Source organism: Fistularia commersonii, chromosome 4, assembly GCF_037954325.1.
Source record: "Fistularia commersonii isolate RoL2024-O1a breed Wild chromosome 4, RoL_Fcom_v1.0, whole genome shotgun sequence".
NCBI lineage: Eukaryota > Metazoa > Chordata > Actinopteri > Syngnathiformes > Fistulariidae > Fistularia > Fistularia commersonii.
In genome coordinates, this window is record NC_141287.1 from 22,389,367 (window position 1) to 22,406,767 (window position 17,401).

The following is a 17,401-nucleotide window of genomic DNA, read 5'->3' on the forward strand; positions in this document are numbered from 1 at the left end:
GCGGCCGTCCGGATTCTGCAGGAAGCCGCCGCGTCCCGGAGGACCGGGAGGACCGGGAAGACCGGGAAGACCGGGAGGACCGGGAGTCACAACGGCAGCAGACGAGCCGCCGCGCCTCATCCCGCAACGCCGGAGCCTTCGCCGCCGGTAACGCACGCACGCACGCACGCACGCACACACACACACACACGCGCTTGCGCCACTCCCATCCCCGTCCGCTGTCACACGCACCTGCCCGGGGGACGTGTGACGTCACTCACCTGCAGCGTGGTGCAGGTGCGCCGTGAAGGTCAAACGTTCGCGCGTCACCATGACGTCACGGGCCGCGTCGTAAACCGGCGGTGCGCGTGGTCAGGCGTTTGCGTACGACAGCACCGCACCTGCGGTCCCGCACCGCCGGACTGGACCGGACCCCCCGGGGTACTACGTAGTACTCCTGTACTATGTGGTACTCTAGTACTATGTAGTACTCCAGTACTGTGTAGTACCCCAGTACTATGTGGTACTCCAGTACTATGTTGTCGCTACTATGTGGTACTCCAGTACTATGTGGAACTCTAGTACTATGTGGTACTCCAGTACTATGTCGAACCTACTATGTGGTGCTCCAATACTTTGTGGTACTCCAGTACTATGTGGTACTCCAGTACTATGTGGTACTCCAGTGCTATGTGGTACTCCAGTGCTATGTGGTCCTTACTATGTGGTATTCCAGTACTATGTGGTAGTCTAGTACTATTTGGTACTCCAATACTGTGTGGTACCGCCTGGTACTCCAGTATCACTTGGTACTCCATTACCGCAAGATACTCCAATACTGCGAGATACTCCAATACTGCGTGGTACTCCGGTACTGCACGGTACTCTGTTACTGATTGGTACTCCGGTACCGCTCGGTACTCCAATACTACTTGGTTCTCCAGTACTCCGTAGTACTCCGGTACTGCTCGGTACTGTGGTACTGAGTGGTGTCAGGTAAGAAAATGTTCCAGTAAATCAAAGTAATCTATTAGAAGTAATCTATTTCTGTGGATTCAGGTAACTTTCCTCTTCCTCGGCCCAATTCCACCGCGATGACCGCGTCGGACGCCGTGCCCGACGGCCATCTTTGTTTGTCCTGGTGCGACGGCTCGTGTCTAGGCCACGCCCCCTGTGACATCACACAGGGGTCGACGAACGGTCTGTGACGACGTCTGTGCTTCCCCAGACCGGGTGCGCTCGCCTGTCCAAGCGTCCGATTGGACGGAGCCGTCGGCGATGTCGAGGCAGTGAGCCGGATCCAACATGGCTGCCATGGGAGGACATGCGCCGCGGCGGACGGCGTGTTTCTATGGGCCGCCGCCGCCGCTGCTGCTGCTGCTGCTGCTGCTGCTGGGCGCCGCTAACGGTCAGTTCCCTAAGCTAAAGCTAACCTAGCATAGCTTCACACAGGCAGTGGACCAATGAAGGGGTGTTTTCTTCTACAACCACACTTTGTCTTCGGCTTTAACGTGGTTTGATCCGATGTTATCGGATTAGTACCGTATTGGTTTGGAGGGCTGGTTACCATGGTAACCATGGTAACCAGCCCTCTGTCCAGAGAAAGGCGTCACACTCCATGTCCCAGGATGCAACTCAGCAGCTCAGGTCTGGACCTGCATCCGGCCTGCAACACAAACACAACCTCAGATGTCGTCAGGCTGTCTGCAAGATGCACACACACACACACACACACACACACCACACACACCCACTCGCGTTTCCTGTCGTTGAGTGTGTGTTTACACTGAACTAATGAGGTGGCGTCTGGACAGGCTTCCTCTCCCATGTGAGACGTGACCTGGGGGCGGTGAAGCCCCGATCAGAGATCCAGTGGACAGCAGTGCGCACGCACGCACGCACACACACACACACACACACACACACACACACACACACACACACACACACACACACACACATATTCGGTTCTGCCTCCATCTCCTGCCAAACATCTCCTGGAGGACATGGCGCCCTCTGGTGGTCAGCTCACTGTCCAATCCCGTTCCTCCTGATGATGATGTCACAGCTGTGGTGTCACAGGCCAGCTGTGACGAGGACTCCCATTAGACGATGTCAGATCGGAAAATCACGCCAAGGGCGCGAACGTTAGCGGCCCACGGCAGCACACACTGATTCATGATTCATTCTGACGTTTGTGTGTGTGCTTGTGTGTGTGGGTGTGTGTGTGTGTGTGTGTGTGTGTGTGTGTGTTGTCCTACTTTGATTCTACTGCACTTGTTATGGTTACTTAAATCAAATCTGAAACACATACACACACACACACTGGCAGCCAGGACACTGCCTTCATCAGACAACAAACACACACCTTGGGTGTGTGTGCGTGTGTGCAGTGTGTGTGCGCTCTGATTGTTCTCACGTTGTCATGTGACTCCGTGGAAGGGGCTGAAATAAGAGTTTGTTGCATCGGTGTTGAAGAATCTGACACACACACACATACACACACACAGTGTTCCATCCTGCTATTTTCTACTGAGAGGTTAGTCCCGCCCCCGGGGGAGGAGCCTAACCAGGAAGTTGTTTTGTATCTCTATCAGAGCAGAGTTGTTATCGTATGCCCGCCGCCGTGTTTGACGCGCAGGTTTCCGCTCGGAGGAGAGGGAGTGTGCGTTCAGCGACCAGCTGGGGGCGGAGTCTCATGGCGCGCTGGCCAATGAGCTGCGAGGTGTGGTGAGAGAAAACAGCACCATCCGCTGCAGCCGCGGCTCTCGCTGCTATGGATTGTGGGAAAAAAGAACAGACGGAGAGCTGCACCTGGTCAAACAAGGTGAACACACACACACACACACACACACACACGCATGCGCAGTCTTAACAGCCTTCCTGTTTGTCAGGCTGCTGGATGTACGCTGGCGTCCATCAGGAATGCCATGGCGACCGTTGCTTGGTGACCGCGGCGCCCTCCGAGATCCAGAACGACCGCTACCGTTTCTGCTGCTGCAGTCACGACCTCTGCAACGCCAACTTCACAGAGGCGCCGCCGTCCGCCGACACGCCGGCTCTCCGGCCAATGACAGCAGACGGCGGGCCGCCGGGTGAGCGGCCGTCCGCACCAATCGGAGGCCTGGTCGGGCCCGGAGCGCACGGCTGGCGTGCACTGCGGGCCCTCACACCCTGTCCCTCCACAGACCTGCAGCCTCTGCGACGGGAGGAGACGGTGCTGGTCGCCCTGGTCACCATCGCCGTGGCGGCGGTGCTCATTGTCGCCCTGTTCCTCGGATACCGCATGATGAGAGGTGAACGCACACGCCGGCGACGGTGAACACGCCACTCAAGCCGAGCGGCGTGTTCACCCGCTGTGTGTGTCTCTGCAGGGAAACACAAACAGAGTCTCTCCTCGCTGGACGTGATGGAGGCAGCAAACACCGAGTCTGTGGACCTGGACAACCTGAAGCTGCTGGAGGTACATACACACACACACACACACACACACACACAGAGTCCAGTCTTCCATAGTGTACCATGTTTTTGGGACAGTAACGTCAAATTAGCTTCAATGTTCAGCCTCTGAAAAGCCGCCTCTCCTCCGTACTTGCAGCTGATTGGTCGGGGTCGTTACGGCGCCGTCTTCCGCGGTTGCCTGGGCGACCGCTGCATCGCCGTCAAGCTCTTCAGTGCGGCGAACCGGCAGAACTTCTCCAATGAGCGATCCATTTACCGCCTTCCACTGCTGCAGCAGCACGACAACATCGCCTGCTTCCTGAGCGGCGAGGAGCGGACGGCGGCGGACGGACGGCTGGAGTTCCTCATCCTCATGGAGTTCTACCCTCACGTAAGAACCTCCGCGGAGGAACGAGCACCGGGAGGCACCGGGACGGAGATCCCTTCCATCCATCTCGCAAGCTAATGGTCACTTTTACCCCGGGGATAGAAGGCAGCGCGCTGTTTATCAGACGGGGATCGCCGCAGCCAATCGCAGGCCTCCATCTGACCCGCAGCCAATCGCAGGCCTCCCTTGAGCCCGCAGCCAATCATAGGCTTCCATGGCAGCCAGCCATGTCAGAGGCCTCAGACCTTCTCCCCAGCAGTCCCGGTGCAGCGCGTCCCGGAGGAGGTCCGGGCCGACCCGGGTCTGGACCGGTCTGGTCTAGAGGTGACTGCCAGGTCCGGTCCTGCTCGGCTTCTCCTGAATCCTCCTCCTGAGACCACCTGACGGCTCAGGAGAACGCAGACCTTCATGGAAAACACGGGGACCTCGTTTATTGTGAAGGAACGTCGACAAGCCCTCTCTCAGAATCAGTAATCAGATTACTCTGCTCACTGTAACAGGAGATAGCATCACATTGTTTGAGCTGAGCTGCAGAAGAACGAGTCCTCAGACTTGTTATTGTGGACGACGCCTTCAGCCTCACTTCCTGTCTGGAGCCAGACACACACACACACACACACACACACAGTCAAAGCTCTGTACCTTCCTGTTTACCTAACATACACACACTTGGAAGGAGATTTCCTGAGAATGTTCTGTAATTGTATGCATGCAAATACACACGCACACACACACTCACACACACACACACACACACGTACATACATGTTAGTTTTTGTTGTTGAGGTGAATAAGAATTAGAGTAAAATGATATTTAAAATATTTGTTTAAAACAGTTTATGAAAAAAAAATCACAGTTCCATCTTTAGTGTGTGTGTGTGTGTGTGTGTGTGTGTGTGTGTGTGTGTGTGTGTGTGTGTGTGTGTGTGTGTGTGTGTGTGTGTGTGTGTGTGTGTGTGTGTGAGGAGGTTCTGTTCATGGATCCTCAACCAGCCTGTCACGTGTGTGTGTCCTCCAGGGCTCGCTGTCTCACTTCCTGTCCACACACAGCGTGGACTGGTCGTGCTGCTGCAGGATGACCCACGGCGTCACCAGAGGCCTGGCCTTCCTGCACTCTGAGCTCTGCAGAGCCGGTAATCAATCAATCAGGCAATCAACCAATCAATCAATCAGTCGATCGTTGATCGGTCGGGTGTTTGGCAACCAAAAACAAAATGATAGGTGACTCCCAGACATGATGTTGCACGGTGTTGCTGGGCGGGGCCGCTGACTTCCGTGTGTGTGTGTGTGTGTGTGTGTGTGTGTGTGTGTGTGTGTGTGTGTGTGTGTGTGTGTGTGTGTGTGTGTGTGTGTGTTCCAGAACAGTACAAGCCGGCTGTGGCCCACAGAGACCTGACCAGCAGGAACGTCCTGGTCCGGGCCGACCGCTCCTGCGTGCTGGCCGACTTCGGCCTGTCCATGAGGCTCAGCGGGAGCCGTGCGGGACGGGGGGGCGACGAGGACGCCATGGCCATCTCTGAGGTCGGGAGGGGGGGGGGGGCGGAGGAGGAGGCGGGACCTGGATCTCACCTGTGTGTGTGTGTGTGTGTGCGTGCTCAGGTGGGGACGGTGCGCTACATGGCGCCTGAGGTTCTGGGCGGAGCTCTGAACCTGCGGGACTGCGAGGCAGCGCTGAAGCAGGTGGACGTCTACGCTCTGGGCCTGCTCTACTGGGAGACCTTCAGGAGGTGCTCGGACCTTTTCCCTGGTGAGCTGCATCTTCTCACACTGAGGGGGCACCTGGACCACCAGCTGCAGGACACACTGACCTTCAACGTGTGTGTGTGTGTGTGTGTGTGTGCGTGCGTGCGTGCGTGTGTGTGTCACAGGTGAGGCCGTGCCCGACTACCAGCTGGCGTTCCAGGCAGAGGTGGGAAACCACCCGAGCTTTGAGGAGATGCAGATCCTGGTGGTCCGAGAGAAGCAGCGTCCGCGGTTCCCCGAGGCCTGGAAGGAGAACAGCCTGGTGAGGGTTTTCAACAAACACCTCCTGCATTGACTGCACGGGATCATACTGAGATGGAGTGTCTGTGTGTGTGTGTGTGTGTGTGTGTGTGTGTGTGTGTGTGTACGTGCAGGTGCTGCGCTCCCTGAAGGAGACCATGGAGGACTGCTGGGACCAGGACGCCGAGGCCCGGCTGACGGCCCAGTGTGCAGAGGAGAGGCTGGCTGAGCTCACACTGCTGAACACACACACTGCTGTACACAACCACAGGTGAGTACACACACACACACACACACACACACACACACACACTGCTGTACACAACCACAGGTGAGTACACACACACACACACTGCTGTACACAACCACAGGTGAGTACACAGACACACACACACTGCTGTACACAACCACAGGTGAGTACACACACACACACACTGCTGTACACAACCACAGGTGAGTACACACGCACACACAGACACACACACTGCTGTACACAACCACAGGTGAGTACACACACACACACACACACTGCTGTACACAACCACAGGTGAGTACACACACACACACAGACACACACACACTGCTGTACACAACCACAGGTGAGTACACACACACACACACACACACACACACACACACACACACACACACACTGCTGTACACAACCATGGGTGTGTAAACACACACACACACACACACACTGCTGTACACAACCATGGGTGTGTAAACACACACAGTCAGCCCCTGTGTGTGTTGCACCCACAGGAACGTGTCTCAGAGCTACTGGCCTCCTCTGCTCAGCTCCTCGTCCTCCTGCATGGAGGACCTCCAGGCAGGTCTGGTGAAGAACCTCCCAGGAGACGGACACGCGTCGTCCGTCATCAGGACGGCCGAAGGAGCCGAGAAGATCAGAAACGGCATCAACCGCGAGCGTCAGCAGGCGAGCGGCGAGGATCTGTCGCGTGGACGCAGAGCGGCGGCGGGCCGAGCGTCTCTCTCTCCCCGTCGGAGCGGCGCCGGCTCGGCCAGGAAGGACGGCGCCGTGACGCCCGGCGGCGCCCGGGAGCTCGCAGGTGCGTGAGCTTTGAAATGGCGGCGTTCTCCCTCCCGCGACGTCGGCTCGCCAATACCAGCTCGTTAGCCGGCTAGGACAGTTAGCTTAGCGACTTAGCTCCCGCCGTCCTCCAGGTGGCGCCGTCCCGTCCGTGGCCGCATGTCTGCAGCTGACGCGAGACGACCTGGAGGCGACCAAGCTGGATCCCAGAGAGGTTCTGCTTGCACTTTTCTCACTGTTCTCCGCGCGTGTCCTTCCAAAGAGGGATCCATGTCTCCGCCGTCTTCTTCTCAGGTGAACAAGAACTTGCGGGAAAGTTCGGGTGAAAGTTTGATGGAATTTTCCCAGAAGCGCTTCGACGCGTCGGATGGACCTCCCGCCGACCCGCCGCTGCACCGGAGCTCCAGAAGCCAAGATGTAGGACGGTGACCGTCCGCAGCTGCTGAGGCCCGTCGCTAACGCCGTGACCTCAGACCCGTTTCTGTCCTCAGGCTGAGCGAGGAGCTTCGGGGAATCCTCCGCCTCCGGCCGTCCACCCTCTACCCAAACAGCAGAACCTGCCCCAGAGGCCCACCAGCCTCCAGCTCCTCACCAAAGCCAGGGAGACCAGCCCGGCCTCCAACCGTCTGAAGCTGGGGAAGCTCAAGTCCAGCCGGCAGGTGAGAACCAGGACCAGGACCGGTCGAGGTCCTCCTTTCATGAGAGCCGGATCCATTTGATGACCTGACCCGGATGTGACGTGAAGGGTCGTAGGTCAGATGCTAGGATGTTAGCAAGGCGAGCGGTGGTCAGGTTCACGTCAGGGAGGCAGAACTTCTGTTTGGGTTCGACTTCCTGAGTGAAGGTCAGAGACATACATGTCAGGAGAGCCTGCAGAGGAGGCGCATCAGACAAGCTCATCTCAGTAAGAATCTCAGATTTCAAAAGTAGGCGTCCCCGATCGGTTTCCGGGTTCTCCTGGCCTCGTGAAGACCTTGTTTCTTCCTGCTGCCTCGGAACCCGCCGGTCTAACCCTGCTCGTTCAAACTGTGACGTCAGGTGGAAACAGGAGTGGCCAAGATGAACGTGGTGGCGACTTCAGACGAGGAGCTTCACCTGGTGGCGACGATGACCAAGAACTCCGTCACCAGAGGCGCCGCAGCAGGAAGCCTGGTCCATCCGGTGAAGGTGGGCGGCAGCAGCTACAGCATGGGGGCTCCAACCCTGGTGATCAACGACACCGTCGGAGGGGGTCGAACCAATCCGGCGGGTCCGCAGGCTGAAGAGGAGGACAAGACGGGGATCGTGATCAGCTCCGGGGAGGACGGCCGACTCAACCTTCTGATCCGCAGCCCGGACGAACACGAGCCGCTGCTGAGTCGGGAGCAACCTCCGGCCACCAGCGAGCGACCGGGGAACGTCCTGTCCGGACGGACCTCCAACTCCAACAACAACAATAACTACCGTCTGGCTCCGGGGTCAGAGGGCAGAGTCGAGGCTTCGGACGTCGGGAGCAGAAGGAATATGGATTCAGAGGCTGTCCAGGCTCCTGAGACGGGAGGTCCAGAACCTCTGAGGATCAGTAGACCTTGTGCTCGAGGATCACAATCGGGGGCCGAAGGCGTCCTCGCCGGTCCGGCTGAACCCGCTGCGTCCGACGAAGCCTCCACAGATGTTCCAGGCGACGAGGACGAATCGGAAATGTTTCCCGGCTCCCCGGGTCACCTGATCCCGTCTCCTGCCGCCGTCCAGGATCCTTCTCCAAAGTCCAAGGACCCAGAATCTATATCAGATGCAACAGCGATAGAATCTCCGGAGCCGCCAGAAGCTCCAACTTCCTCTCTGGAGCGCCTGGCGTTGGAGACAGTAGCTGCTGTCGCACAGGATTCCGCTCCAGGAACATCTGCTGAAGCCTCACATCCTGGAATGGAAGTCCTACAACACGTGCCAGCAGAAGCTCCTGTCATGGATGCTCACGTCACGCTCCAAGAAGGTGACGCTTTAGGAATTCTGGAGCCTGAAATCCAAGTTTTTGAGTCTGAAGGTTTAGCATCCAAAGTTCTGGACGCTGCGCCCTTTGGTCCGGACCTGTCAGCTCACGAACCCGCAGCTCCACAAGGTCTTCTGTCAGAGCTTCCACTCCGGCCTCAGAGGGAACATGCAAAGACCAGAAAGCCCGAGCGTCCCTGCTCTTTGGACCTGTCCTCCATCTGCTCCTCACAGGGTAAGTCAAGATTTAAGAACTAATTTAGACTTAACAAACCACGAAACTCTAGTTTAAATGGGCCAACGTTCCAGGTGAAGGCCCAGGATGTTGTTTCAGCATCTAGAAGCAGCGTTGTAGGTTGGGATCCAGGGAACCCAATGTGACTGCAGACACTCTTCATCGGTGGATTCAAACCAGAAGGTGGCTGGTTTTGTGAACGTGTTCTAAAGTGTTTGGAGGCCATAAAGTATTCATTCATTCATTCATCCAAAGGTCCTCAGCAGCAGCAGGTCCTGGTGGATCCTCCTCACGGTCAGGCTGCCAGATCTACTCACCAGGTCCTTAGCACCTAAGCAGGTCCTTAGCACCTAAGCAGGTCCTTAGCACCTAAGCAGGTCCTTAGCACCTAAGCAGGTCCATAGCACCTAAGCAGGTCCTTAGCACCTAAGCAGGTCCTTTGAACCTAAGCAGGTCCATAGCACCTAAGCAGGTCCTTAGCACCCCTCCCCCCCCAGGTCCAGCTGGAGGGAGGCGTTCAGCTATTCATCCTCTCACCTGCACATCTGGACAATGTCTGGTCTCCGGTGAACCTCCTGCATGTGTTTGGACTGTGGGAAGAACCGGGGAACCCTGAGGGACCCCACGCAGAACCAGGGAGAACATGGAGCGTCCACAAAGAAGGTTCCCCGGCGGGGATCCAGCCGCGCGGCTGAAGCGCCGACCTCGGTCCTGGCCTGCTGCCGTCCAGATGGACTTCAACACGGGATGCATGTGTGAAGCAGCATCAAGGAAGCCTGTCTGGTCAGACAAAGGCAGGGCGCTCAGATCAGTAATATTTTGGGTTCCCCCGCCTGAGATCAGATCCTGGTGTCGCTGCGGCCCAGACGTTCTTTCTCACGCGCATCTGCTTTTATACACCGGGTTTAAAACAAAAACAGGCGTGGAAAAAATGAAAAAGCAGCTTTTGATGTATTTTTTGCTTCAAATTTGAAAACAAAATGATTTTTTGAGGAAAAAACATCGAGTGACATTGTTAAAACTTCTTCTCCTTTCGGATTTTTCCGTCAAGGTCTCCACAGTGAATCCACCTTCTCCATCTCACCCTATTCTCTGGATCCTCCTCTCTCACACCAACTACCTTCATATCTTCTCTCACGACGTCCATAAACCTTCTCTTTGGTCTTCCTCCAGACCTCTAATTCCAGCATCCATCTACCAATATATTCTCCATCCCTCCTCTGTCCATGACCCAACCATCTCCGTCTGGCTTCTCCGACCTTCTCTCCAAAACATCTAACATGTGCCGTTCCTCTGATAGACTCCTTCCTGATCCTCTCCATCCTGGTCACTCCCAAAGAGAACCTCAACATCTTCATCTCTGCAACCTCTCGTTCTGCCTGCTGTCTTTTGGTCATTGGAACAGTTTCTAGTCCAAACATCATCTCTGGTCTCACCACTGTCTTGTGCACCTTTGACATTGTTAAAACTATCTTCTCTAATTCTATAAAAAACATAAAAACGGCCAAACTTTAAAAGATTGATTTAATAACCAGAATAGCCGCCATGAGTAAACCTGATACCTCCTCCTCTACAAGCTACCAATCCATTTTTGAATAAAGTCTAGTGGCACATTTTCCCACAGTGACAAGATTTTCTCTTTAACTCAACAATATTTTTCGAGTGTAATTTTATCAATTCTTTTTCCAGTATTCATTTTTGACATTTCTTAGTCATGTATTTTTAGAGGAGCGGTTCATTACATAGAAAGATTTTTACAATTTACCTGTTCAGCTCCTTCTGACTAAAACAAGTCTTCGGGTCCGGCGCTCCTTTGGCATCAGATTAGTTTGTGGCTCCCGGACCAGGATGAGCCTGGCAGCCCTGATCCAAGGACTTTCATCACCCACGTATGATCTGGATCTCTTCACGCTGTGAAGTCTTTCACCCGCCGCGGCGTCCAGTTCCTGGTCTGAAGTAGAAGCAGCGCCGCCAGGCGAGGAGCTCCTGAACGCCTGTATGCTGATCCTCACCTGATCTTTGTCCCCAGATGATTCATCGCTGCCGGACGACGGCAGCCTGAGCGCCTCGGGCGAGAAGATCAAGCGTCGCGTCAAGACCCCGTACACGCTGAAGAAATGGCGTCCGGCCTCCTGGGTGGTTTCCACGGATACGGCTCTGGACCCAGACTTCGAGTTCGGCGGCGGCGGCGGCCAGACCAGCTCTTCAAACGCTCTTCAGAGAGCGGGAAGCTTCGGCTTCCCCAGAATCAACCAGTCCAAGTCCAGCATGGCGGTGTTCTTGGTGGGGGGCGGAGCCACGGCCACCGCCGCCTCCGAGCCGGACGGGATGACCTGCTTCTAGATGCCGGACTCTTTTCACAAACGGATACATTTCCCTCCTCTTTGTCTTCCTTCTTTTTTGTTGTCACACCATCTGAGCTCCTGAAGAAAGCGAAGTGGACGACAGGAGTAGGAGAGCTTCGTGGTGACGCCTTCCAGATGTCCTGCTGCTGTTGGTCAGAGCTGCTGCAGATGTTTCCTCTCTTGAGGACCGGCTCCTCTTCCTGCCTCCTGCTCGCCCAGCGAGGGAAGCAGAACATCTCCGGACCTCGGTCCGTCAGCCTGCGAGCCGGAGGTGGCGTCCGATCCATCAGGTCGTCCACGGAGGCTCTGGTCGCTGTCGTCAGACCCTGTTGCAGCAAGCGGACTCGGCTCCAGGACCTCTTGCTCGGACAAGGTTTGACGAGGAGCCCTCGGCCCTTTTGTCCAGTCGACGGGCGGTTTAGATGCTCTTCTGAGGAAGGCGTGTTTCTCGTCCAGGAAAAGAGCGACGCGCGCCGGTGACCGGACCGGGGACGACTCAGATCTACTACCACTACTATCTTCTACTAGCCAGTTCAGCTTCTAGTCTGCCTTAACGGAGCAGGAAAGAAGAGGGGAAGCGTCGTAACAGACTCAACTCCTTCGAGCACGACTGATTAATCGGACAGTTCGGAGACGGAAGCGACCGACCTTCGTGCCCGGGAGCTACCGGGCCGAGAACCGGAGCCGTCCGCCCGGGTTCCTGCCGGTTTCTCTGCCATCAGCTCCTGTTGTCTCGACAAGACCGGGACTAGTTGGGAGTCGCTTCCCATTTTCTTCATCGGAACTGATCTTGAACCCGTGACTGGTCCTGTAGCATCGACTGCAGAGCAGCTCAGAGGAAAACGTGAACTCGGCACCCGTCGCGGACACGGACGTCTCGTCGCAGCTGTTCAGACAAGCCTGTTCTTGGACCATTTGCTCGGAAGGTCTGCAAATCTCCTGCACCACCCAGGGGTTCGCCTGTGCGGAGCAGGTCGTTGTGCTTTCAGAGAGCGAGTCAGCTTCTGTTGTGGTTCTTCTTTCTCATGTCTTACTCCCTCCCTCTGTAAGTGCTGCTGGGTTTGGGACTCCTCGGTCCGGTCGCAGGTGGACGTGGTGCGAGCGAAGCCCTGCTCCATGGAGCTCAAACTTGTAAGATCTTTGCTCCAGGAGTTTCTTTTTCCTCACAATATCTGGACTCTCACTGTGGACTCCACCATGCACCATTTCTACCGCTTTTCAAAAAGAGCGTCATGTTGGAGCGCTGGAGGCCGAGGGCCTGTCAGAAGGCCTCGGTCCTGTGTGGACTCCTAAGAGGGGCCGGGCAACTGGCCAGAAGGTCCTCCTGTTGGATGTTTGTTTGCTTTTTTTACCCCATTAGCACCCTGAGGTGAACCCTGTCAGATAAGCTGAGAAATCGGCGTGGCAGCGGAGTGTCTGGTCCCCTCTCGTCCAACCTGGTCCCCGAACCCTCCTGACACCAAGATGCCGTCGGGTTCCGCCGGTTTTACCGATGGTAGCTCGGGCTCAGGCTCCGCTCCCCGACAAGAGGGACCGAAAGACGCGACTTTGGAGCGGGAGGTTTGTCCTCCCGCAGACGTCCTCGGCCGTCGACCCGGTGACGACCCTGTCTTTTGTCGTCGGCTCGGCGGGAGTTGGTGCGTCTGCGGTCGGTTCTGGCAGCGGTGGCTCTGGTGCGAAGGGCGGCGGACGGTTTCTGAAATGACTCGGTCTTGGCAGCGAACGCCGCCCGATCTGCCAGGTGGTTTCTGGTGCCGCTGGTGGGCTTGAACGTATTTATAGCCTGAACGCTCTGACAGACGGCCAGGAGCAAACACACACACAGCAAACCCAGCTTTGTCGGAAGGTGTGGCGAACCACGGGAACCCAGATGGTCGCCGGGCAAATCTACTCGACTTCCTGGACAAAATCGGGGGACGATCGGAATGGAAGCTGGTCGCGGAGCTTCCGGTGTTTCCGGGCTCCTCTGGCTGCTTTGGCCTGATTTCAGGAGGAGCGTCTGCTCCGAGCCTCCTTGTTTCCGCCTCCTTCCGTCGGCCCTCGCGGCCCGAGGATTCCCTCTTTTCTTTCTTCAACGTTGGACCGCTGACGGCTGAGAGAGAGCGAGACCAGCAGGGAAAGATCTTCTGCTGGAGAGGAGCGAGGAGGGCGAGAGCTTGTTCAAAGACCAAAATGCACCTTTAAATCTACGTTGTCTTGTTTGCGTTGTGCGTCGTGTCGACGTCTTTCCCGCCTCGCCCCGTCAGGCGAGCGGTCACAGGAAACCCGAGCGAGATCCTTCCGGCTCCCGGAAGAAGTCCCGTCCGGTCGAACCGCTCGCTTCTCATCCGGCCGCCTTCAAAGACGTTTTAAAACATTCGGTGAAGTAAAACATTGCTAAATTTCCCGTCCAGTTCTTCTCCTTCTACCTGCTGATCTTCCCACCTCCCGTCTCCGTGGTAACGTCCTCCCATCGTATTTTGAACTTGTCTTGTAAGACCTTTGATTTGAGTTAGTTTTGTATTTTCTACTGTTTGTACTGTTTTGATATGCTAACTTGTACGCGTGGATACTCCTGAGGCTTCTGGAACCAGGGTCGCTGACAGGAAGATGAAGCTAATCTTCACCGCAAGCACGCTTGCTTTAGCTGGAAGCCCGAGCTTCTCTCTGAGCCACGCGGTGGCGTCGAGGTGCCAGAAAGCCTCCGGACTCGGAGGTGGAGATTCTACAATCGGCTGGTGGAAGCCAGTGAGCAGGCTGAGGACGCTAAAGCGGGAGGCGTCTCATGTGGTTGGCCGGATGTCGGACGTCCTGGCGTGAAAACCAACAAGGAAGGAACAAACACACCAGAACGCTGGCCTGGTTTGAGACGGGTGGCTCTGCGCGAGTGTTGCGTGATGACGAAGGGAAACCGGACGCTCCAGTACATCCATCATCTCTGCACATTATAGGAGCTAATGTGCTGAGCTGCTTGAAGACGACCGATCGCTTCCTCGTGGACGTGGACGGTCGTCGTGTCGATCCACTTCTTCTTCTTCTTCTTCTTCTTCTTCTTCTTCTCCCTTCCGCTTTGATATCAAACTTTCTGATTTTTTTTACCTTTTACAACCCGCGTCATGTTTGTAAGTGCTCTCTGCAGCCACGGACGAGGCCAGTTCCCAGCCGAAGCTACGAGTTAGCATCGATCCGAGCTTTCCGCCGACTCGGCCTTCACTTCCTCTTTCCGTTTCCCGGGAAACCGTTGAGTCTGAGCGGCTTTGAGTCGTCCAGAGGCTCGACGGTCCGGAGTTCACCCGCTAGCTTTTTCTCGCCAAGAATATTCCGGTTGCTGGATTAAATCCCTTTAAGGCTGTTTAACGTAGCTTCTAATTTCATTTGTATCTAATCCATTTAGGATGAAAAGTTTGCGAACGTTCAGCATGAAACGTCACCTCTTTGTTTTAATGCTGACCTGCATCTTCAAGTTAGCATCCAGTTTGACGGACACTCCTAGCTAACTGTGTATACTGCTGTCCGAACCCTGATATCCATGAGCGTGTACTTGCTGTTGTTGGATGATCTTCTGTGTATCTTGTGTAAATACTGTGTACACACCCAGAGTCATCACGTGAGAGCTAGCGCCGCTAACACGTGTCATGCTACGTCCCGAGCGCCGCGTCCCTTCCGGTTTGGGGCTGAGCGGCGGGACTCGGTCCAAACCCAGATGGTGATCCACGTCGTGGTGATGTGACAACTTCCTGTCGCTGCAGCCCCCCCCCCCCCCCCCCCCCAGCATGTGGTGTTTCTTCTCCGAGGGGGAAAGTCCAGAGCACCTTCTCCTCCCGGTTCTATAGAGTGTCACTGTTTAGTCCTGAAATAAAAGCCTGAAGTTGGCTGTGTGTCGTCTGCTCAGAATCTAACCTCCAACTCGGGCTCTCACAGGAAGTTCCACACATTTTACTCCCATTGTTGTCCATCCACCTGTGGAAGGAGAAAATGTATCAGGTTCTCCAGGATTTTTTCTGTTTTTTTTTTTTTTTTTTTTTGTTTTTTTTCCAAAATATTTCGACAATTTTACAGGTCATTTCTAGACAATTTTGTGTTCATTTTTGATGATTTAATTTTTAATTTCTTTTTAAGAGGCTCCTTACATCCTGGTCATTTTTGCTGATTATTTTGTGATCCTTTGCACTTTTCGGGACAGCGAGCTCAGCTCAAGGCCGCTCCTTGCCAGTTTTGATATGTTTTGTAATTCCTGGAAGACTTCCTGGAATAACCCTGAAATAAAGAATAGGTGGCCTGACACCTCCTCCTCGCTCCAGTCAGACGTGCTTTCTATGTTTTCAGTGTTTTTTTTGGTCGGCAGGATGTTGAACCTGGATGCAGGTCAAAGGTCAAACCCCCTGAAGGAGCAGGTGAGTCATGGGCCGATTCTCCTCCGGGGTCACGTGACCTCCGTCTTTTAAATTTTAACGAGAATAAAGTTGTCTTCGGTTATGAAACCTTCTGGCGGCAACAGGACCTCCTCTCTCTGCAGAGATCCTGATTCTGGATGACTGAACCTCCACGGACGTCCGACCTGCCGCCACGGCCCCTCTGGCGTCCCGGTGCGACCCCGTCCAGCAGGGGGCGCCGTTTCTGCGATAAACCTCAAGAATGAAGAACTTCGATCACGAAGGCGTGGAGAGAGAACGCCAACGTTCATGAAGTCAGGTTAGTGTTCCTGCACCAAGTCCTTGTCACGCTGCACCTCCAACCTCCTCAGCCAGACGGAGGGTTTTGGGTGTCGAGAGTGTCAGTACAACCGACGGAGAAATCAAAAAGTCCTGAACGTCAGTCCTTATTTATTTTTTACGTCAATAAAACCATCAAGTGCGCTGGCTGGGAGGTGTGCGGGGCGATCAGGAAGTAAACCTCACTCCCTCTGGGTGTCCGACAGCGAGACGTCCCTCATTTCCTGTTTTCCTTCCCAGACTTCAAGCAGAAGAAATGAACTGTTTTTTTTGTTTTTTTGTTTTTTTTTTTAGGAAGGAAAGTGAAGAAATAAAAGAACGGATCCGTCCCGGAGGACCGACAGCGGCCGAACCCGGTTACCAAACCTCGCCGGGTGCCCTCGGCCTCCGGCAGGTCATGTGACGGCGAGGGCCAATGGGGACGGAGGCGGAGTGTAAACAGTGAGGCGTCGTGTTGTAACCGAGGGCAGATGATTGACAGGAGCAGCCGGGACCCCTTTTGGTCGGCAGCTATTTAATGAGTCAGACTTCAGCTCGGAGACGCTCGGCCTCCTCGGCCTCGTCCTGGTCCTCGTCCTGGTCCTGGTCCTCGTCCTGGTCCTGGTCCTCCTCTTGGTCCTGGTCCTGGTCCTGGTCCTCCTGGTCCTGGTCCTGGTCCTGGTCCTCCTGGTCCTGGTCCTCCTGGTCCTCACTCTGCTGATCACTTTCCCCAAAACAGTTTAGAAAACTCACTTCATCACAAACCTTTCGCTCCTTCGTTCCTTCCTGACTTTCGATCGTCACATTTTCAAACCGATGGGATGAGACACTTTTGACCAAAGATGAAGAAATTTGTTTTTCAAACTCGATAATGTGTCAATAATGTAATTACACTTATGATTGGAAACTAGATTACAGTTATGATTAAGATAACAATCGCATGAATCATTTCAACAAAAATGACAGCTAGAATAGTAAATATGCTGCTATAATCACAAGAATTATAGTTACAGAAATAATTTGTTACAATGACAAGAATAATCAAAGCAAAAATAACAACTATAATTCTATGATTATAATAACTATAATTCAAAAGCATGAGAATAATTACAATTAAAAAATGACCGTTATAATCACAGGCGATTATCTGTAATTATTACAATCATGATTGCAATAACAAATAATGATTCCAAAGACAGAAACAATAATGGTAAATAACAAATAATTATTATAGTATGAAATCTCAGAATGACTCATAATAATAATAAATAGGGTTATAATCACATTATGATTTCAGTATTCATTTTGACACAAATAACAGAAATAACCACAATAATA

The 17,401-nt window shown here is 54.4% G+C and overlaps 1 protein-coding gene across 2 annotated transcripts; it reads left to right on the forward strand.

Moving 5' to 3' along the window:
• Positions 1-1,218: 1,218 nt before the first annotated feature.
• On the forward strand, positions 1,219-15,404 carry LOC147235141 (bone morphogenetic protein receptor type-2-like). Of its 2 annotated transcripts, none has more exons than XM_086146020.1 (17): positions 1,219-1,387; positions 2,621-2,806; positions 2,874-3,074; positions 3,168-3,275; positions 3,354-3,442; positions 3,578-3,811; positions 4,827-4,941; positions 5,169-5,329; positions 5,408-5,555; positions 5,677-5,813; positions 5,926-6,062; positions 6,557-6,864; positions 6,980-7,059; positions 7,140-7,262; positions 7,319-7,504; positions 7,884-9,048; positions 11,078-15,404. In XM_086146020.1, exons 1-17 carry the CDS (start codon positions 1,285-1,287, stop codon positions 11,389-11,391), a joined length of 3,795 nt encoding a protein of 1,264 aa, XP_086002146.1. In that variant the 5' UTR covers positions 1,219-1,284; the 3' UTR covers positions 11,392-15,404. The 2 variants fall into 2 exon arrangements, with proteins under 2 accessions (XP_086002146.1, XP_086002147.1); XM_086146021.1 differs by having other exon boundaries at positions 7,337-7,504.
• The last annotated feature ends 1,997 nt before the right edge of the window (positions 15,405-17,401 follow it).